General features: G+C 57.6%; 1 protein-coding gene across 1 annotated transcript in view; it reads right to left on the reverse strand.

Moving 5' to 3' along the window:
* The window catches only part of CSMD1 (CUB and Sushi multiple domains 1), an 858055-nt gene that overhangs the window by 15099 nt on the left and 819911 nt on the right, over positions 1-23045 (reverse strand). The window contains exons 53-62 of the mRNA XM_059685840.1: positions 16491-16664; positions 15032-15205; positions 12829-13008; positions 9874-10047; positions 8266-8448; positions 5234-5410; positions 3979-4158; positions 3228-3401; positions 2552-2725; positions 1121-1194 (exon numbers count right to left, since the gene is read on the reverse strand). Coding sequence (XP_059541823.1) covers positions 1121-1194; positions 2552-2725; positions 3228-3401; positions 3979-4158; positions 5234-5410; positions 8266-8448; positions 9874-10047; positions 12829-13008; positions 15032-15205; positions 16491-16664 — 1664 coding nt within the window. The remainder of the gene's footprint in view (positions 1-1120; positions 1195-2551; positions 2726-3227; positions 3402-3978; positions 4159-5233; positions 5411-8265; positions 8449-9873; positions 10048-12828; positions 13009-15031; positions 15206-16490; positions 16665-23045) is intronic.

Below are 23045 nucleotides of genomic sequence, written 5' to 3' on the forward strand. Positions count from 1 at the left end.
CCAGCACCCGGGAGCCGTCAGCTCAGCCGACACCAAGCGCCAGCACCCGGGAGCTGTCAGCTCAGCCGACACCGAGCGCCAGCACCCGGGAGCCGTCAGCTCAGCCGACACCAAGCACCAGCACCTGGGAGCCGTCAGCTCAGCCGACACCGAGCGCCAGCACCCGGGAGCCCGCAGCTCAGCCGACACCGAGCGCCAGCACCCGGGAGCCCGCAGCTCAGCCAACACCGAGCGCCAGCACCCGGGAGCCGTCAGCTCAGCAGACACCAAGCGCCAGCACCCGGGAGCCCGCGGCTCAGCCGACACCAAGCGCCAGCACCCGGGAGCCGTCGGCTCAGCCGACACCAAGCGCCAGCACCCGGGAGCCTGCAGCTCAGCCGACACCGAGCGCCAGCACCCGGGAGCCCACAGCTCAGCCGACACCGAGCGCCAGCACCCGGGAGCCCGCAGCTCAGCAGACACCGAGCGCCAGCACCCGGGAGCCGTCGGCTCAGCCGACACCAAGCGCCAGCACCCGGGAGCCTGCAGCTCAGCCGACACCGAGCGCCAGCACCCGGGAGCCCGCAGCTCAGCCGACACCGAGCGCCAGCACCCGGGAGCCGTCAGCTCAGCAGACACCGAGCGCCAGCACCCGGGAGCCGTCAGCTCAGCAGACACCGAGCGCCAGCACCCGGGAGCCCGCGGCTCAGCCGACACCGAGCGCCAGCACCCGGGAGCCGTCAGCTCAGCCGACACCGAGCGCCAGCACCCGGGAGTCGTCAGCTCAGCCAACACCAAGCGCCAGCACCCAGGAGCCGTCAGCTCAGCCGACACCAAGCGCCAGCACCCGGGAGCCGTCGGCTCAGCCGACACCAAGCACCAGCACCCGGGAGCCCACAGCTCAGCCGACACCAAGCGCCAGAGGCACGGTTCCCATAGGAACCAGAGCAGCTGCTCCCGTGGGAATGGTGTACAGTCACCCCGGTTTCGGCAGCTAAAACCCCGAGATCCATCCTGCCTGAGTGAGTTTGGTGTGGGCAAACATGGCATGAGACGTGGCACATGGAAACATACGCTTGTGTGTAAGGAGCAAGCACCTGCTGTCCTGACAGAACGATGCCATGAAACAGAAAGGCCTCACCTCGTAGCCCCTGGAGCTGTTTTGAATTCCGAAGTGTGGGGTCCCCGGGTCTGGGCAGGTGTTGTGAGCAGGATCTGAAATTTACAATCACAAACTGAAAACGGGGCAGGACACTAACGGGCCGCACATAATCGAGACAACTGCCTTTACACACATGTGCGCGATGTTTTGTGTGCACGTTGGGAATTAAGGGAAATTGCTCTTTCCACCTTCTGTTCAGACGTCGTTTAGATAAGGGTCTCTCGTGCTTTATCACCCCACAGTCTGATCAGCATAGCGCCTGCTCCATCCTTGCCTGGACACGGTCTCTCTCCGGACCTCCTATCCCGGCCGGTTAATAAACTCCTCTCCCACAGCCACCTGCACGGCCCAGGTTTAAGGAGTCAATCAGTGGCCACTCCTCCAACCTCCGTGACGTCCGTTTACTTAAGTCAATTTTCCTCAAAACGGAGGATGCGTATTTGATGCTACAGGATGGAACCCCTGGCAGACAACGGTGGCATTTTCCTGCCGCAGGACCTGGGCCATCGGGGAACGTGGACGCTCTTCAACTTGCTTCCCTCCAGCTGCTCGTGGAAAACTTAAAAAAAGTGTTTTCAGACGGCACCGTCTCAGGGGAGAAGCATGTGTTCAGCAGACGGAGCGCTACCGTCAGCAGCACGGGAAGCGAAGGGCAGCGAGCCTGCCTGCCTGCGGGAGGGGGCCTCAGCCGTCGCTTGTAAGTAGATGTCGCTCCATTTCCGAGAGAACGACCGAGACTGTCTGTGAATCAGGAGCGGCTCCCACGGCCCGCAGGCAGCGGCCTGTCCCCTGCAGCGGGGGCCCCCGGCCACGCCCTGTGCCTACGGCAGTGGCCCGAGTGGGGAGTCAGGGGCTGGTGTCCACGTCGCTCACAGGAACAAATGCCATCTCTACCCCAGCCTGCCCATGCGGCGGGGTCACCCCACACCGGGGATGGGGGCGCGTAGAAGGTCTCTTCTGTTGCAAGTTTCGCTCCCATTCCCTGAGGTCACCAGGACCTGAGTGCCCACGTGACCCTGGCTGTCATCGCTCACAGCCCAGCGGGTTCCACGGGGACTCAGTGGGGAGACAGGCAGGCGCTGGGACAGGAGAGCAAGGCGTGGCTGGCTCCGGGCTGTGGTTGCTTCCAGAACCGGAACCTGACGCCTGCTGGGAAGCTGGGGTCCCCTAAGGAAGGCCACTGCCAGGTGATGAGCCAGGGGCGGAGACTGGGCAAGAGAGCCCGGCGGGGCTAACAGCACAGCGCGGACGGGGGCTCCCAGTTCATTTGCACGATTTAACAGAGGTGCCACCTACCCTGTGGGTCTCTACCCAGGGAGGGCACGATCCAGGAGACACTGCCCTCACAAATGACCCGGTGGTACCCGCCATGTCCTCACCCCAAATGCCCGAGAGCAGCGCAGTCCTTACCGATGCAGGTGGGCTGCACGCCGCTCCACGCCCCGTCAGCCTGGCAGGTCCTCCGGGGAGAGCCCACCAGGACAAAGGGCGGCCGGCACTGGAAGGAGACCTCAGACTTGTAGGTGAAGCTCTTGCCGCTGAGCCGGCCCTCTGCGGGGGTGCCCGGGTCTCCACAGAACACAGCTGGTGGGACAGCACAGGGTCAGCGCGGAGGTGCCCCGAGCTAGGTGACCGCAACCCTCACCCCGCTCTGCTCTGCCTTAGGGTACAACCCTCAGGTCAGTAAGCGGCTTACAGGATGGAATCCGCCCGGCTGTGTGGCTCAGGGGTTCAGCGCCAACCCATGAACCAGGAGGTCACGGTTTGATTCTGGTCAGGGCACAGGCCCAGGTTGCGGGCTCGATCCCCAGCGTGGGGCGTGCAGGAGGCAGCCGGTCCATGATTCTCTCTCATCACTGATGTTTCTCTCTCTCCCTCTCCCTTCCTCTCTGACGTCATGAAAATATATTTTAAAAAATAAATGAAGGGCAGAACTCGCCCTTGGCAGTGGCGGCTCCACTTGGACGTTGCACTGTCCCCGCCTGGTCACAGGGACACACGGCCGCGTCCTCCATCGTCACCCCAGGTGCTCACGCCCCTACGGACGCAAAGGGGACCCGCAGGGGAGGGTTGCGGGGGGACTTACGCAGGCACCGGGGCGTCTCCCCCTTCCACACGCCCGGGCCCTCGCAGGACAGGATGGCGGGGTGCGACAGCTGGTAGCCGGCCTCGCAGCTGTAGCTGATGCTGGAGCCCCAGCGGAAGTCGGTGCCCTCCACTTCTCCGTGCGGGACGGGGGGCGGCGGGCTGCACAGGACGGCTGCCCAGGAGGAGAGGACACAGGTCAGACCGGCCAGACCAACCCCATGGCCGCCCGCCCGCAAGATCCATGCTTTAACATGACCTGAATTTCAGGGGACGCCTACATGCAGTCATTTAAGTTTTAATAAAAGAATGATTGAGGGAGACAGTATGTTCGATCGATACAACCTTTCCCTAATCTCTCTTCGTTAATTTAGATCAAGGACAGAGAAGCGAGGCCAGCGCACCGTCAGGAGAGTGATTGGAGGTGACGTGAGCTCGGTACACACTCGGCCACGGACGGACGGAACACTCCCATCCAATTAGTCTTTCCGAGAAACAAGCTCAGGGGCTGCACCAGCGACTGGCTACTTTGATTTTTAACAGTGGGATGTATACATTTTAGTACCATAAATGTTTTCCAATCATTTTGCAAAAAAAGGGAAAAAAGAAATAGAAAATCATGTAATCTGTCATTTGCAAATTTGTTTACAAGCATTCCTAGTGCATAGAGGGACTACGCTCATGCAAGACAGAGTGAAGTGCAATTCCACAAGCACTTCCCTGGGTGAGACTGACCACGCACAGGGACCCACCTCTGCAGACAGGTCTGCTGTGGCTCCAGGCGCCGTCCCCCATGCAGCGGAGCGTGGCCCCCGAGGCCGGCTCCAGGACGTGGCCGGGGCTGCACTGGTAGCTCACGGTCTTGTTGAAGGTGAAGTCGGTGCCGAATTGGATGCCGTTGGCTGGTGTGCCCGGATCGCCACAGCTGATGACTGAGATGCCATAACAAAGCAGAAGCCGAGAAACACAATGAGCATGGGATTAACTAGAACTGTCTTCTAGGCAGCCCCTCCCCTCAGTTCCACTCAGAGTGGCTCCTCCATGAGTGGTCACAGCAGGGATGTTCTCTGGCCATTCCATGGACCAGTTTGGAAGCGCTGATTTCTATCCCATCGGTGCCTGGTTGTGCTGAAGATATGCCATCCTGTAACTCCCTAACCCTAACCCTAACCCTTACCCTAACCCTAATGCTAAACACTAACCCTATCCCTTACCCTAATCCTAACCCAACGCTTACCCTAATCCTAACCCTAGCCCTTACCCTAACCCTAATGCTAAACCCTAACCCTAACCCTGATCCTGACCCTAACACTAACCCTGTTACCCTACCCCTTACCTAAAACCTAATACTACCCTTACCTTAACCCTAACCCTGACCCTTACCCTAATCCTAACCCTAACCCTTACCCTTACCCTAACCCTAATGCTAAACCCTAACCCTAACTGTTACCTGACCCCTTACCCTAACCCTAACACTAACCCTGACCCTAACCCTGTTACCTGACCCCTTACCTTAAACCTAATACTACCCTTACCTTAACCCTAACCCTGATCCTTACCCTAATCCTAACCCTTACCCTAACCCTAATGCTGAACCCTAACCCTGCCCCTGCCCCTGCCCCTAACCCTGACTCTGACCCTGACCAGGCAGGGGTGTGATCTCACCACAAAGCCAAGGAGAGAGACAGTCTGTGACCAGAGGGCCCGACTCCTTCCTCCTTCCCTGCAGACTCGGTGGTCCACAGAGAGAACACGCCTTGACATTTTGTGGCCTCAGTTGGACAATGTCCAGCCCAGCTGGCCACTTAACATAGTTTCAACCATATAAACAAGAAAGGAAAGAATCTAAAAGTGTCAAATACATAAAGTCAAAACATCAACCCTCTGTGTGTCTTTCTCTATGTTTTAAGATCACAGTGCAGCACTTGGAAACATAAACCTGCTGCTCCCGGTCAAGTGCATATCATGGCCCTGCCCTTGAGTTGCCCTTGATGGCCAGTTACTGACTTGTGCAGTCGGGAGCGGTGCCGGTCCAGGTCCCGTTGGCGGTGCAGTGCCGGGTGGTCAGCCCTGAGGTCCGGTAGCCCTCCCAGCAGGCGTAGACCACGGAGCTGGAGAACAGGATGCCGTCGCTGCTGACGATCATGCCGTTGGTGGGCGTGCCGGGGTTCCCACAGGACACAGCTGCAAGGGACATGGAGCAAAGACACAGAGTGACATCCCTGAGGCAGTGAGTGTGGGAGACGGAAGGGCATCAGAGCAATGGACGAGGTCATTACTAAAAGACTAGAGGCCCGGTGCACGAAATTCATGCATAGGTAGGGTCCCTTGGCCTGGCTGGCGATTAGGGCTGATGTGCGGGGCTACCGGAGGGGTGATCCGGGGTCCCCGCTGGCACCTGCCTTGGCTGGCCTGGGGCCTGTGGGCAGCTCCTGCGGTGAGGGTCTGCCCCCTGGTGGTCAGTGCGTGTCATAGCGACCAGTCATTCTGCAGTTCGGTCGATTTGCATATTAGGCTTTTATTGTATAGGATAACAGGGCCTGGCTGACATGGCTCAGTGGTTGAGTATTGACCCATGAACCAGGAGGTCACAGTTCCATTACCCATCAGGGCACATGCCTGGGTTGTGGGCTCAATCCCCAGTGTGGGCCGTGCAGGAGGCAGCCCATCAATTATTCTCTCTCATCATTGATGTTTTAATTTTTTCTCTCCCTCTCCCTTCCTTTCTGAAATCAATAAAAATATATTTTTAAAAAGTGATGAAGATATATTATAAATAGAAATTCTTTGATGTTTAAGAATTTTGAGGTTTTTGTTTTGAGACTCATTAAGTCCTCCTTCTTTTAACAATTTATTGAACCTGCCTGTCGGGGCCTAATGCTTCTGGGAAGCTCTGAGAAGACACTCTGGCCACGTGGGAGGTGACCGGGTGGGGTATGGAATATATGGTTATGGCAAACGGTTGTGGAAATGAAAACGTCGCCGGGAAACACCTTTTCCATAGAAAATATGTGTCCCCAGGATTTGCACCTATGAGAACAAGTGAGAAGAAATAGAAAGCCCCAGAAGGTTTCCAGTGTGTGTGTGTGTGGGGGGGGGGTGGGGGCGGGGGCACACTTCACCATCCGTCTCTGCTGCGACTGAGTGTGACACACTCTATTATTGCGCTCCCTCCCGTGGTCTCCAGGCGATGCAGGTTTGGAGGGGTCGAATCTGAGACACATTTTCTGTGTTGAAATGTGCCAGCGACCTGTCCGTCCCCTGCACCCAGCTTTTACACGTCATGCAACAGCACTTTGCATATTCTGCGCTGGGGCCGCTATGCACTGACACCCAATTAAGCTCTTAAGCGAATCGCTGAGCTCGCTTACGCTTTCCTGAAACGGAACTCCGTGTCATCTCCCCCCGAAACGGGGTCGCGCGGAACACATGCTCCTCACTGTTCTCATTTTTCACCTCTCAAATCTGCAGAGCGGGACCCTGCTCGCGGGAAACCCAGTTTAGAACGTCCCGTCCCAGCGAATGGCCATCCTGAGCAGCATCTGGGCGAGGCGTGTGGCGCTCTTGGGAGCTATATTTTCCCACCAAATTTGGTTCATTTATAACCAACAATTTTTCAAATATTGTTCTGCCCCATTGTTACTCTCTTTTTCCTTCTAAACTCCAGGTACAGCGCGTTACACTGCTCGATGTTCCTCGGTAGTACATCACCCTGCCATGAGCTTTCCTCTGTTTTACAGATTAAATGATTTCCCGTCACCCGTCTTTAAGTTTAGTGACCCTTCTGCCAATTCTATCTGTTGCTAAGCTCACCCAGCAAAGTTTTTTTTTTAATATAAAATATGTATCTTCAGTTTCAGAATTTCCATTTTGTTTTATTTTCTTATTTTCATTTCTCTGTTGACATCCCTTGTTTATGGTTCTAACGTAAGTCTTTTGCCATGTGTTTGACACCTGCTTTAAGTGTGGGTGTCACTTCCGACGTTGGGGCCATCTCAGGGTGAGCGTCTAGTGTGTGCTGGACGGGGTCGGTGTGCTCTGCGTGTGTGTACTGTCCTGTCTGCTGCACAGCGTGGAGGAAACGTGTCGCGGACGATGTCGTTCTGTGACAGGTGCTGGGTTTCGTCCTGGTGGCTTTTCAGTGAGCTGCGGATTGCCGGGTCCTGTCACCAGTCGCATTCTTTATTCCCAGATGCTGAGCAGGTGCAGGCTCCCAGTCACTGTGCCGGGGAGCCGGGCTGCACATGACGCAGTGTCTGCAAAGCACCCCTGGTGTCGTCACTGCCGTCACTGGGCCATCTCCCCAAGTCCTACCGGGCCTGCCTCTCCAATGTCACAGCAACACACTCACTCAGAGCAGCACTCAGCACCGCCTCGCTCCATGGGCAGCGCCGGGCTCCGGCCCAGGGCGCGGCGGGCGGGAAACAGCAGGTGGACTGGAACCTATTTCTGCTGCAGAGATTCCACCAGCGGCTTCCACGCCCTGATTCCGGCCCCTCAGCTCAGCTGCCCCCAGAGCAACCACAGAGCGTGGCGAGGCCGCCGGGGGACTGTCCTCGGGGGAAGACACGGGGCCTCTCGGGTATAAAGGTCAAAGGGTGAGCGTGTTGTCGGAGGCTCCTCGGAACAGTCGGGGTCTCCCCACAGTCAGTCATGTTTCGTAGGAACCTCGTCTACGTTTGGGGAAGCAGCTTCGTTGTACGAACGGCCTGAACCTGCAGGACGTCTGGGCGGCGTTACTGGTTGTTTTAGTGCAGTGGTGGCGACCCTATGACACGCGTGTCAGAGGTGACACGCGAACTCATTTTTTTGGTTGATTTTTCTTTGTTAAATGGCATTTAAATAGATAAAATAAATATCAAAAATACACATCTTGGTTTTACTATGGTGGCAAAGATCAAAAAATTTCTATATGTGACACGGCACCAGAGTTAAGTTAGGGTTTTTCCAAATGCTGACACGCTGAGCTCAACGGTTCGCCAGCGCTGTTTTAGTGACTGCGCGGTCCTCACCCCGGCGCCCCGGCTGCGGTGACTCACCTTCACACGCTGGCTGCTGCCCGGACCACGAGCCGTTGAGCAGGCAGGTGCGCTCGGGGGAGCCGCGCAGCAGGTAGCCCACCTCGCAGGAGAAGCGCAGCAGGCTCTTTGCCTTGAACTCGTCGCCCAGCCGGGACCCGTGGGCGGGGGTGCCCGGGTCTCCACAGAATCCGGGGTGGTTTCCTGTGAGCACAGACACACGTGGCCACGCACAGGCGGTGAGACGTGGGAACGCAGGCCGCCGAGTTGAGAGACTGCAACGTTATTACATGAGGACTGAACCCAGCTACGGGTATAGGGCTCATGAGAACGGTTTCATTCTGGCACAGAAATGGGAGACCTTCAGACACTGTTCCAGCCCGGCCGGCGTGGCTCAGTGGTTGAGCATCGACCTATGAACCAGGAGGTCACAGTCTGGTTTCCGGTCGGGGCACATGCCCAGGGTGAGGGCTGGATCCCCGGTGTGCAGGGGGCAGCCGATCCATGGTTCTCTCTCATCGCTGATGTTTCTATCTCTCTCTCCCTCTCCCTTCCTCTCTGAAGTCAATAAAAATATATTTAAAAATAAACTGTTTTTGTGTAACAAACACAACAACTGGATGTGGTCCAGGTGGTCGTGGGTACTGGGGAGGGTCACATGCTGGGAGGGTGCGGGGCTCCGTGAAAAGGGCAGGGTAAATGCGCAGGGTGTGGGCTCGCGCACAGTGGGGATGTGGAGGTCAGGCACGTGCTGCGCGCAGTGGGGATGCGGAGGTCAGGCACCTGCCAGATCGGGTTCTTTGAATTACGTCCAGGGTTGTTGATTCCTGCGTTTTATTTATTTAAAAAACATTCGTGGAAGAATTAAGACGATTACTTTTTTTGGGGAAGACCAATGTGATTATCCATCAGAGAGGCAGGGGAGACGTGGGAGGATTCGGAAGAAACACAGAAAAGGGACAAAGAGCAGAGAGGGACTCACGGGGCCGAAGCCACCAGCCGGACAACTGGGCGCCAGCGAGCCCCTGGGTGCCGGGACAGAACGGCGGGCCCCTGGGCGCCGGGACAGAACGGCGGGCCCCTGGGCGCCGGGACAGAACGGCGGGCCCCTGGGTGCCGGGACAGAACGGTGGGCCCCTGGGCGCCGGGACAGAACGGTGGGCCCCTGGGCACTGGGACAGAACGGCGGGCCCCTGGGAGCCGGGACAGAACGGTGGGCCCCTGGGCACTGGGACAGAACGGCGGGCCCCTGGGTGCCAGGACAGAACGGCGGGCCCCTGGGCACCGGGACAGAACGGCGGGCCCCTGGGTGCCGGGACAGAACGGCGGGCCCCTGGGTGCCAGGACAGAACGGCGGGCCCCTGGGTGCCGGGACAGAACGGCGGGCCCCTGGGTGCCAGGACAGAACGGCGGGCCCCTGGGTGCCGGGACAGAACGGTGGGCCCCTGGGCACTGGGACAGAACGGCAGGCCCCTGGGAGCCGGGACAGAACGGCGGGCCCCTGGGCGCTCATGGAGACGGGGAAGAACATGGGGCTGGTACAGAATGAAGGCGTCGTTGGTGGACACGCACTAACCATCCTTCTAAAGCAGCCGCTCCCGACCCCGAATTCCCGCCGCCAGTGCTCACCTGTGCAGTGGGGCAGGGCCCCGCCCCAGTGGCCGTCCTCCTGGCACACGCGGCTGCGGTCGCCCACCAGGCTGCGGGCCCCTTGGCAGGAGTAGTGCACCGTGGCCCCGAACGTGAACACGTCCCCCGTGAGGATGGCGTTGGCGGGCACGCCCGGGTGCCCACAGGATATGGCTGAGGAAGATGAGTGAAATGATGACACCTCCCTGCTCGTCCCTGCCCACGAGAGCACGCGGTTCCTACACTCGCTCCCCTCCCCCGGGCGGACGTTACGGACCCCAGGAAAGGCTCGCCAGTGAGGGCTTTTCGAAATCTTAGATTGGGGTCGCTGTGCTTGGGGTGCACATTCACACTTAGGTTTTCAGAAGGAGAGTCCCCCCAGGTCAACTGCCCGTCGGCCCTTCACGGCTTCCCACACCAGCAGGGCTATCCCACACGTTGTGGCCAGCGTGGCGCCCTCAGAGCTGCTTCCGCGGGGTCTCAGGCAGGTGACCGTCTGCCGGCGGAAAAGACCTCGAATGTGCTCCCCCCGAGCTCTCAAGTCCAGGAAGGCACCCCAACACCTGCCCTTGGAGTGGGGAAGGCCCTGGCCAGTAGCTCAGTGGTTAGAGTGCTGGGTCTCGGGTTCGATTCCCAGTAAGAGCCTGCACCTGGGTTGTGGGCTCACTCCCGCCCTCAGTCGGGCAGGTGTGGGAGGCAACCAGTCAATGTGTCCCTTTCACATCAATGTTTCTCTCTCTTACTCATTCCCCCCCCCTCCCCCCCCCACTCTCTCTAAAAAGCAGTGGGAAAATATCCTCGGCTGAGGATTAACAATGACAACAAAGTAATAATAAAATAACATGTTTAAGTAAAGTAATAATAACAAATTACCGACTGATTTGTTCTTCAAGTTGTTCTGTAAAATAATGTCAGTATCCCAGTCACTTTCTACAATTACACCACATCGGGCCCATAATTATTCATTAATTCCCCCTCAGAAAGCCACATTCTGGATGCCAGATTAAGACGGGATGGTAGGGATTTCTCTCCCTTCTGATCAAGTCCCACAGTGGGGTGCACAGCGGACACACGGCATGCTGCCTGCAGTCAGCTCTGGGCACAGCATTCGAAGACACCGACGGCCACGAGAGGGACTGCCTGTGGCCACGGGCAGCCCGACGTGACGCCCAGCGGGAGGCATCAGTCAGCCGGCCACGTCGGCCCTGGATGGACCCTGGCCACTGCCATGGGCCAGCAACACGGCCTGTGGTTGGAGAGCATGGACTGATCTAGAGAGTGTGCCGAAAGGAAGCTAATCTGACCCGAGTCAGTGACATGGTCGCTAAGGGGCCAGTTCCCAGGGAATGAGAGAGAAAGGATCAAGACGAGGAGGAAAGCAGAACCTCGCCGCCGCGGAGCGTGGGAAGGCAGGGGGATCCTCTGTGCCTCGCCCCACGCCCACGGGGTCCCACGCTCCCAACTGGACAGGTGGGGAGCAGCCCCGGAGGCCCAGAACCAGGAGAACCTGGTTCCTGCAGCTGCAGGGCCACAGGCATCGGTACGGACACAGGGCGTCCCCCGGGAGCCACGGAGGGCTCAAGGGGATGCTCAGGAGGAGAAGGAAAGACACGACCTTCTCTGCCCAAACCCCGGGTGTGGAGGCGGAGAAAGCGGACGCCATTGGGTGGAGATGCTAACACGGTGACACTGAAGGGCACTGCTGGTCACGTGAGGCCGTGCATTTGAGTTCCAGAGACCCCTCTCTTTCTCCCAGAAACCGAACCTATGGCCACAGTGGGAACCGGGGACGCGTGCCCACGTGGGTCGGAAGGGGCTGCGTGGGACGCTGACATGCAGGGAAACCCCAGCCCTGATCCATCTGGATACGCAGGAAGTGCTGCCGTTGCAAGTGGTGAGAGGCTACTCATTGGACTGTTTTTCAAACCCAGGGGAGACGCCCCTTTTCCTAACTTTCAGACCATGTTCTAACCAGGTGATCCTCGTTCAGCTCAAGGACAATATGCTTGCTCAAGGAGAAGGAGGTAAAACTGTAGCTATGGCCCCAACTGGTTTGGCTCAGTGGATAGTGTCAGCCTGCGGACTCAAGGGTCCCAGGTTCGATTCCGGTCAAGGGCATGTACCTGGGTTGCGGGCACATCCCCAGTGGGGAGTGTGCAGGAGGCAGCTGATCGATGTTTCTCTCTCATCGATGTTTCTAACTCTCTATCTCTCTCCCTTCCTCTCTGTAAAAAATCAATGAAATATATTTAAAAAAACAACAACTGGAGCTATGTAGATTAAAAAGTGCTCTTGCTCATCTGCGTGGTCTAAGGTAGTGACTGTCGCGTTTCCGGGGGCCAGAGTGGGGACCTACCTGTTGGTTTGTGTTCCCCTTCTTCAGATCAGTGTGCTCCCCCCGATTTAAACACCCAGGTGGGCCAGGGGAAGGACTGTCCCAGGGACCACCTGTCCTATTGTGTTGACTATTGACTGGACCAGAGATGCTCACAAGACCCGAGTCAGTCCCTAGAGTCACTGCCCCCCTGGTCACAGGCAGGAGGTCACTAGCCGGACCCTCCGTACCAGAGCTCGGCCAATATTGCTCACCCTGGGTCTCCGCGGAGAGCAGTGAGAGGCGGAGGGCATTGAGGCTGCCAGGTCTGACTGTGTCCACCGGGGTGAAGCAGGAGACGAGCAGTGTGAACAGAGATGAGGACAACAAGGCCCAGTGGGTCCATTTCTGTGTCCATTTCCCCCCGGGGCCAGGCGGTGAGCAGCCAGCATCCTCACGCTTATCCCCCTAACCCAGCTTGAGCTATAGTGTGTGACCTCCTGCCCATCGGTAAGACATACCTGGGGACTTGGGGGGTAGAGACCTATTTGACTATGTGACAAAAAGAAACAATAACATCTGTGCTGTTGACGTTCTTCCCGGATTCTGTGGCACCAGCACCCCACACCACCCTCACGTACCCAAGCACTTGGGGAGGGAGCGGTCCCACAAGCCACTGGCCGTGCAGGTCAAGGCTGACGAGCCCAGCAGGTAAAAGCCCTTCTTGCAGTGGTAGACGACAGTCTGCCCGTAGACGAGGCTCTCGGGGATGCTCTGGCGGACGGCGTTGTCCACGGAGCCGGGGTCTGAGCAGTTGACCACTGGGGAGAGATGAGAGGAGCCTAAGAGACGCAGAGAGCAGGACCTCCTCCCATGCCCGGAGGCGGCTGCGCGTTCATACACAAAACAGGTGCGAAGAGAAGGAAACTTGCCGTCGTTTCAGAAAGTTCAAAGATGACGCCAGCAGGGCCAGGGCCCTTCCCGCAATTCTCCTCCCTCGATGAAATCCACGGCTCATTTCCTTGACCTATTTCCTAATGACAGGCTTCTTCAAGGAAAGTCTAGGATCGGTTTTCATGGTTACGTTTTATGTTATGAAGATGTTAGCACAGAACCCGTGGAAGTTCGTTTATTTAAATATTTCCCCCCATCAAGTGTGATACTTTAGGGCAGTCTTTGTAAGTAATTAATTACCCTACGTGCACACAGCTTCCACATGCGCCTAATGTGAATGGCGCTCTGGGCAGTGAAGATAGGGCTCCAGGGAGTGTGAATGGCACCCTGGGTGGAATGAATGGTGTGCTGGGTGGTGTGAATGGAGCCCTGGTTGGTATGAATGGTGTGCTGGGTGCTATGAATGGCGCACTGGGTAGTGTGAATGGCATGCTGGGTGGTGTGAATGGAGCCCTGTGGAGTGTGAATGTTGCCCTGGGTAGTGTCACTGGTGCCCTGGGTGTTGTGAATGGCACCCTGGTGGGTGTGAATGATGCTTTGTGAAGTGTGAATGGCATGTTGAGTGGTGTGAATGGAGCTCTGGGATGGATGAATGGTGCCTTGGGTGGTGTGAATGGCACCCTGGTGGGTGTGAATGGCTCTCTGGCAGCCTGAATCTTCTGGCATCAGGAGGGATGTGCAATGTGTACCCACAGGTGCAGGGGGACAGAAAGTCCCCAATTATATCGCCCTCTGACCCCACTTGGTATGGATGAGGCAGCTGCTGCTGTGGAGGCGGCACCCTCTCCACAGATCTCTGGCCCAGGAAGTCAATGTGGAATAACAATGTGAGCCCTCGCTCAGCACATTAGGCCCATGTTCCTTAATGCTCAGGGGCAAGGAAGAAGACATGAGGAACAGGAAGAGAAAGGTTGTAGTTTGGGAGGGAAAGTGACCTGTTTCCTTTTTTAAAACAGTAAGCTCTCCCTGCGTGCTGGCTGGCCCGGCACTGCTGCCACGGCCGGAAATGCTGCCCTCAGGACAGTGGCAGGTCTGGCTGCGTCCAACTCCTCCCTGTCACCCAAGGGTGCCCCCTCTGCTCTGAGCTGCGTCAGTGAGTGCCTGAGTTTCACTGGTGCCTCTGCTTCCTCCCTGGACATCCTGGCCCTGGCAGCCTGCTTCCTGGGCCGTGGGGTTGGGAGGCTGTACCTGGTCACTGAGCTGAAGCCAAGCCCTGGGCGGTACCCTGGGGCCAGAACTCCACGGCTCGTAGCCAACGTCACACGGCTGCCACTATAACAACATCGCTGGGCTCCCTTTCGGCTTTGTCTCCTTTGAACAAAGCTCCCTTGGGAGCCCTGGGGGAGGTGGGTGGGTGTCAAGGGTAGTTCATGAGCCCCCGGCTTTCATCCCGTGTCACTACCATGAAACAAACCGCACCTTCCTGCTCACGTATGACTCACCTTCCATCAGGGGTGTTTAAATGGGAAATAATTGAAGCTGAAACCTTCAATGTTATGAGCTCAAACGTCTAGAAACACAAAACTACAAAACAGCATGTGTTTGGAACTCAGACTGTTGCCTAGATCTTTGTGACAATTTTTAGAGAAATGAAGATTTAAAAGCAAGAAGAATTTCTTAAAGAAACAGGAACGCCCCATACATCTAGAAGCCTGAGGGCACAGAGGTGCTGAAAAGATGTGGTAGCGGCAAGCGGGTGAGCGCGTGAATACGAAGAGAAATGGGAGGTGCGTTGTCCTTAAAGTAGAGAACCCCAGGTTTCTTCTCGTTGCCTGCCTTTTCCACAGGCAGACACAGGCCGGGAGGGACCTGGTCCTTGCTCTCAGGAGCGTTACCAGCGACAGGAAGCCCTTCTGCACCTCTAGGGCAGCCCCCCCCCCCATTTCCTACCTCGACAGGTGGGTAGGGGGCTGCTCCATTGGCCATTGCTCCGACACTGGGCCTGCGGTGCCCCCTGCAGCACGTAGCCGGTGTTGCAGGTGAAGTTCACCACATCGTTCAGGTTGAACTGGCTGCCGTTAGTGAGCCCGTGGGCAGGGTTCCCAGGGTGCCCGCAGGTGATGGCTGCAGAGGGAGACAGGTCCCCGTCACCATCACCAACCAGCAAGTCATCACATCACTGACACACATGCAGGTGTGGAGGGTGTGGGTTCCAGGGTGTGAACTGATGGCACACGTCCCACATTCTATCAGAAGGAAATATTGGGACAACCCTGCGGGCTGAGCCCTCAGGTTTTATTATAGTAATTCTGGAAAACACATCAGAAAAATGTACCTTCTCCACAATCATAATAATTACTATTTCTAGCTCACACTCTGACAGCATAACAAGTAATTTTCAAAGGCGGCAGTGAAAACACGAGATGCTAAAATTCTTGCACTCATTGTGAGTTTTGACTGTTTTCCCCTTTGAACACCAGCTAATTTGGTGGAACTCTCATTTTGCAATATTATAGGGACTTGTCTGATGCTTTAAATTGTGTGTAGATAAATTAATCCAATATCAATTTAAACATCATGGAATTGGCCAAAAAAGAAAAGGGAGAGAAAAGTGTGCAAGCTCCAATAGCGTTGTCCCTGACCAGCCCATTGTGTGGCTCTGTGGCTGTGGAGAGCTGTCATTACGTCAGGCCCCCAGGCACAGGAGCACAAAGAGCCTTTCAGAGGCAGCGTTCCACCCCCAAACTGGTGCTTTCTCCCCATTTATCTTGTCACAATGTTTTCTTTCACCCTCTGCCCTCTCTCAGATAATGCCTGCCACCTCGCTGTGGTTACATCAACATGCCCTTTAATAAAGAATATGTTAGGGGAAAATGGTTTAAAACAAACTCTGCAGTGAGGGTGCAATCTCTTCTACACGTATGAGTCAATATTTACCTGTGAGGTTATCATGTCTGAGGACTATCATTACATACAATTCACCTCTTTCTATTCAAGAAAGGACTGCGCCCTGTATTCTTGATGAATGGATGACAAACACACAAAACCACCCGCCGATAGAGGGGGTGGGGCTGTGTGGGGACCCGGCAGAGACAGCCGGAGCTGCAGGCTCGGCCTCTGCGTCCACATTCGCCGGGGGGTGGGGTCTGGAGGTGCACATGGCCCTCCGCGTCCTAGGATGCATCTCCGGGGAGCTGAGGAGCCAGTACCCTGTGGACAGGAGTCCGAGGAGGCAGGGGGAGGACACAGAGCGGGTACAGCATCGGGAAGCAAAGAGGAGAGAGAGCTGGATGGTCTGCTTCAGGAGATTTCTCCATGCATTTCGCTCAGAAGATTACCCCCCTCTGTGCCCTGACTTAAACCCAAAAGGCACGGTGCAGCGCCGGCCGGCCCGGGCTGGTGAACTCACCCACACACACCGGGGTCTGTCCCGACCACTTGTGGTCCTGCAGGCAGATCCGCACGGAGGTGCCCACCAGCCGGAAGCCGGCGTGGCACTGGTACACCACGGTGTCCCTGTAGCTGAAGCCGTCTCCGCTGATGTGGCCGTTCACGATGGGGTCCGGGGAGCCGCAGTGGCCGGCTGCAGGGGCGAGAAAACCCACACCCACGTTCCGGAGACTCTGTCTTTTAAACATTTATTTGTTTGTTTGTTTATTTATTAAATATATTTGTGTTGATTTCAGAGAGAGAGGGAGAAGGAGATAGAAACATCCATGATGAGAGAGAATCATGGATTGGCTGCCTCCTGAGCGCCCCACACTGGGCATCAAGCCCGCAACCCGGGCAGGTGCCCCAGCCGGGAATCAAACCGTGACCTCCTGGTTCATAGGTCGGTGCTCAACCGGCCGGGCTTGGGCCCAAATCCATCTTTGCTAAAAGCACTACATTCATGTTTGTTGAACTTCATGGTCAGTGGATGACAGCATCGGGGGCGTAATGCACTCAGTGTTTTCCCTTTTCATGTTTCCTGGATATGGTTTTCTTTTGAACGTGTTCGTTTTTCTCAACGACTGTGGGCGACAGAAGTAACATCTCCGAGACGAAGTTGTCGATGGGTCACCCCCCAGCTTGGGTTTCCGAGTTCGTCATGTTACCCACTGTCCTTGTCTGAAGTCCACGTGACCTTGTCCTTCTATTTGCAAATGCAGCCACAGAAAGGAAGGGCCGTGGGCTCCACGTGAACAGGCTCAGACCCACGGAAAACGGGCCTTAAAGCGACGGCCAAGGACAAGGATTCCCAGGCCAGAGATTGCTAAACGTTATGCAAGATTCCAACGGCCAGACAGAGTCACAACATCGGTTCCATTTCAGGCACGGACAGCCTGGGCCAACATCCAGGTGACAGCGGGTGTGGCCAGTGGACAAGTGACCTCTGGGCCCGGGGGAGGGAGGTGCCCGCCCCGAGCAGATTCACGGGAAACAAGCCCAGAGGGGGTGAGGCTGCAGATGGCCCCGCTCGTGGGAGAGGAAACATCCGAGATGAATCGGGTGCAGGTTAGCAGTCGGGGGAGGGAAGACCCGTGACAGGAAGGGTCTGAGATGTGAGAAGATGACTGGTGTCCAGTACGCGTCCATGGCGGCGAGCGGAGCCGGGAAGGAGGCCCAAGGGGTTTCACTCTCCTGGGGCTGATGGACGGAGCGGATGGCAGCGGAGAGCAGAGCCCGGGAAGGAGGCCCAGGGTGTCAGCTCTCCTGGGGCGGACGGACAGAAGGACAGACGGAGCGGGACAGAGACCCCGGCCTGGCCGCGCTGCCGGCCTCCTGACCCGTCTCCGAGGTGTCGCTCCAGCCCTCAGCTGCATTCCTTTTAAAACACTCAGACCAGTGACTGCCAACTTCCTCCCCCCCGGCCCTCACTCATCCCTAAAACCCCCCGCACTCCAAATAGCATCTCTTTTGCCGACCTGACAACCAAACAGGTGCACTTCCGAGCCCTTCACCCCTGGGGCTGCTGGGGGCCGGCTGGTGTCACTTCCCTATTTGACAATCTCGGGGCAGAGCTCCGGGCCCTACCGAACAGGCAGGCGTCACACGGTATAAACGTGCTTGTGGCCATGGGCCAAAAACCGCTGCCTTCGACCAAGCCCAGGCTACTCACAAATACAGCATTTCCAGTCTCGCCCACGGCATTAGCCAGCGTCTCGGCGACCGCCCAGTGCTGGGGGTGCCCACAGCCCGGCCTGCAGTGTGGCCCCATGCCTCTGAGCTCCGCCTGGCACGTCAGATCCTGCTCTTCAGTGACCCTGTCACGCTCTGTCCTGGTCTGTTTAAACTCTTCCTCTAGCCCTGGCTTGGCTCTAGACGCCCCACGCAGAAAGCACTGCTCCCCGTCTCCCGTAGATGCCATGGGCCTATATTCACGCTTCTGCCCCGTGTCTGACACCCACCCGTCACCCATGAAATGCCAGGGAGGGAGCAGACGTAGAGTAATTTCACGCTCTCGGCAATGGCCTTCCCGTTCTCGAGCATTTCTAAGCCATTCTCTCCAAGGTGACTGCCATTTACCCGACAAAGATTGAATGACGACCGGCTACAGCCCAGCAATGCTCTGGGGCCGGAGGCTCCATGGAGAAGGAGACGCAATTGCAGAGCGAAGGGAGCTGAGGGTCTAACATGGAGAGAACGAGATGGAGAGGGAGGGACATGCGGCCGCACTCGGTGCCTGAAACCCCGAGAGAGGCGCCCCCAGGCCTGCAGGACACAGGCTACCAGCCAGACGGGGGAGGGGAGGGGGGGGTGGGAGGTGAGGCCTCCCGGTCACGGAAGTGACAAATGTTATTTATTTTTAAAGTCTCGGACGCAGGGCTCTAGGACCGAGTCCCCCATCTCCGGGGGGGGGGGGGGGGGCTGCCTTCATCTCCGGCTCCCGCCTGGCGCACCCCCGCTCGGCTCTGCATCGTCCGCTCCGTGCGTGTAGCCCCTTACCATTCCCCTGAGCACAGACAGGAGCAAGGGGGTAAGAAAACCTGCTGACTGGGGGAAAGGAAGAAAATGACGGGAAGAGAAATCCAGAGGAGGCCAGCCGCAGGCTTAGAAACAAAATATCAAACCAAATCATTTAATCAAATACATCAATGCTCTGCGCAGGCCGCTCCGAGGCCCGAGAACCCATCTCCCAGGGACCAGGGCCCCCCCCTTCCCCGGGATCGCCCGGGCAGCGGGCCCCGAGGGTGTGGGCAGGACGCCTGGGAGGGGCCCGGGTTCATGTGATCGTCCTCCCGCCTCAGGGGTGTTTTAGAAAAGGACCCACAGAGCCCCACGCGTGGGGGGCACTGCCCGCTCTTGGGGCTGGGCCAGCATGGAGCACAGCGGCCACCCCGCTCGTCCCACCCCTCCCCGGCAGCAGCCTCAGCACCGGACACAACTCAGAAGTCACTTCCTGACCTTGCTCTCCGTGGACTGATGGTCACACGTGTCTGCACCCTCCACTCTGCCGCCTCCATGGCGACCAGGCCCCTCAGCACAGAGGGGAGCCCGTTCCACAGCCCGGGAACCACCGCACAGACAGCACCCTCACCGGGGCTGCCTTCCCTGGCCAACAGAGGATGGGCCGGGCCCCGCTCGGGGGCTGGGCAGCACTGGGTCGGAGCCGCCTTGGGGTAGACCCCCCAGCCGTCCTAGGCGGTGGTGTCATGAACTATCTTCTCTGTCACTCACGCTCACCCGTCACTTCCTCACGTGGCTGGCACCCTTCACAGGGACGTCCCGAATCTGTCGCCAATTCTGACTCACTCCTCCCGCTGCTCGGCCCCACGCCCTCTCCCAGAGGTGAGTGACGCTTCGGGAAGGTCTGGAGCGAGGGGACCTCTTTGCCAAGCCCCCTGGATCCACAGCCATCATCACGAGCATCGAGCCCCTCAGGGGGTGGAAAGAGGCGACCCACGGCCCACCCACACGTGGCTGTGAGTCGCATGGACAGCCCGGACCACGCCTTCCTGAAGAGCGTTTCCACGCCCCCCGAGAGCACGTGACACAGACCAGGGGCCCCAGCCGGGGCCCCCCTGCGGAACGTCAGCTCTTCCTAGACCCCCAGCAGCGACGCTGACGCCGAGGCCTGCTGATCTGCTGTGTGTGTGGGATCAGCGAGCCCCTCCCGCCCACGCTGCCTCCCTCCTTCATGCGTGAGAACCGCAGGGGGGTCTGTCCAGCTCCGGGCGCGGCCTGTGCACACCGTCCCCGGGCGCCGGCCCAGCCCCCCGCGTCTCTCTCCCTGGACTCTGGTCCCGGGACGACTCCCCTTCCTCGGAGCCCCAGCTTCTACTGCACTGCAGCCTGCGCGGCTGCAAGGCAGGAAAGGCAACGCGAAGAGGCGGCATTCGCCATCCGCTATTTCCATAAACTCCAGGGAGCGGAACCGGGTCTTTTTCAAACACCCTGGACGCAGCCCTCCCTCACGGTGGCCACCCGTCACTGTTTCTAGCTCCTGATGGCTCTGTCCTGGAGGCCACGCGCCTTCCACTCCTTTCTCTTAACCACGTCCTGGCAGCTGCTCCGATGCCCATCGAGGTCAGGGCAGGCCATCGGGGGACGGTCTCTTTCTCGGGCAACGTCCCGCCCCCTCCTCCTTGGGGGGACTTGCTTGTCCGAGTCAGCCTGGGTTGTTTGGTTTGACTGAGGGGGCAGCTCTGGTAGAACGGAGCCGCGGTTTCTCTCGGCTGCTTTCTGGATTCTTAGACGATCTCCTCTCCCACTGCCTCCACGGCAGCACACGCCACGCTCCCTCCGTGACGAGGTGGTTGACCCTCTCAGGGTCCAGATAAGCCCGAAGGTCGCCCAAGGTCATTTAGCGTGACGGAAACCCAGAGCCATTTTCAAGAGACTCGTAACCATGGGAAAAGAGAGAGAGTGGAAATGACAAGACACGGAAGGAGAGCAAGATGGGTGACGAGCCCTGGGGGCGGCGTGGGATGAAGGACACAACTCCCCCCAGTGGGAGGCCTGGGCACAAAGCCCCCTGCGGGCACCGGCCATGGGGGTGCAGCCTGGCGCTGGGGCCCCCCACCTGGCTCCCCAGCATGGCCACCCGCCGGCCAGAGGGGGCGCGATGGCGCACAGACACCTTCCTCCATCTTCCTCCGAGAGAAAGGTGCTGGCAGCGCAGCAGGACACTCGATCCCCTAGTCGTAGCCCCAGCCCACAGCCTGTTCTGTGGATCCACTGCCTGCGCTCACCCTGTGGGGGCGTTTCTCTTCCTCGAGATGTTGGGCAAACTCCTCGTCGCTCAAAGGTTTCTCTCATCTGTAAACGGGAATAATAAGCCCTTCCCGTAGCTCCAAGGCGATTCCACAGACAAAGCTCAAAACTGGCGTGTGCGCTGTCTGTCATCAGTCACAGCACTGTTCACAATTTCTGTGACCCAGGAAGCGTCTGGTTAATCCTCGGGGCACGGCGGCGGGAGAGCCCTCATCCGCTCTATCAACTCTCCGTGCAGATTTGGGATGGGAGCTTCTGTCCCTCTGTCTTCTGAGCACTTTGGAGTCTTCTCCACCCTCACAGCATGTCACCCGCCCTCCCCCCGCCCTCCCCCACATTCCCATTCTGCTTCCGTGCGCGTGTTTGCTGGTGACACTTGGTCACCGACTCACGAGCAACCTATCATTTGGGAGAGACTGGAATGGCCCTCACCGATGTCATTGTGAATCTTAACGCCACAATCTCAGCGGCCGCTGTGATGCTATATTTACTTTTAAGATATTTTTACTCATAAAATATTTATACTAAATGTATTACCCATTCTTTTTGCTCATCCGCTTCTAAACATGTGGTCATGTGTCACTTCTCATTCTTTCTAATTTTTTTCTTTTAACTACCCTGTGCCTCCCTCGATATTATCGTCGCTTACATGCTGTGTCCAAGTTCCACAACACCGATGGTTCTCCGTGACAACACGGGCGCTCTTCTTCCTCTTTATTTTCAGTTTAAGTGCCTTCCGAGCACTCCCTCTGCCAAAGCTTCTAAGATTTGTAGCGTCCATCCCATTGAGGTCAAGACAACGACTCACTATACTCCTCACCCTTCCAGAGCCTAACCTGCAGGCAGACACCACAAAAGGCAGAGTAGCCCAGCCGGCGTGGCTCCGTGGTTGAGCGTTGACCAATGAACAGGAGGTCACAGGTTCAGTTCCCAATCAGGGCACATGCCTGGGTTGTGGGCTCGATCTCCAGTGAGGGGCACGTAGGAGGCAGCCGGTCAATGATTCTCTCTCGTCATTGATGTTCTCTCTCTCTCTCTCTCTCTCTCTCTCTCTCTCTCTCTCTCTCCCTTTCCCTTCCTCTCTAAAATCAATGAAAATATATTAAACACAAAACAAAACAGGCAAAGGAGTCTTTGGGGTCAATAAGACTCGAGGGGAAGCCACGATGGATATGTGTTGTGTCCGCAGCGAAGGCTCTGCTGGAATTGAACTTTATTTCTCTCCATCATTACAGCTGATAGTGCAGATGCACATTTCTTAGACCCCAGACCCCTTCTCCGTCCCGGGCCAGGGCCCTGTAGCCAACAGAGGAGACCCACCCAGCCTGTAGCCACGCGGAGGAGAGCGCTGCTCAGTGAACGGACGATCTCATGAGAACATGCAGGGATGCGCAGACAATCCCAGAGCCACGCCATCCCGACTGCGGGGCACCACACGCAGTCCCAGGGAAGGCCACCGTCCTGAGCGCTGGAATGACGGCACCCAATAAGAACGCATAGACCGGGGGTGGAGAACGCTGGCCCGCGGGCCATATGAGGCCTGTGAAACCATTTGGTCTGGCCCCGCCCAGGCATTAAGCACGAGTTAATTAAACGTCTGACCCAACAGGGCAGGCTCCTGTTTATGTGGGTCTTTGTGCATGGCCTGTGAACGATGCTGTAAACATCCAGTGGCCCTTGGCAGGAAAAAGGCTCCCATCCCTGGTCTGGACCCACACACAGGGTTCAAGAATCCCTCATCTCCTTCTGGAAATTAGAGGCGACGGTG

The sequence above is a fragment of the Myotis daubentonii genome, chromosome 2 (genome assembly GCF_963259705.1).
Source record: "Myotis daubentonii chromosome 2, mMyoDau2.1, whole genome shotgun sequence".
Classification (NCBI taxonomy): domain Eukaryota; kingdom Metazoa; phylum Chordata; class Mammalia; order Chiroptera; family Vespertilionidae; genus Myotis; species Myotis daubentonii.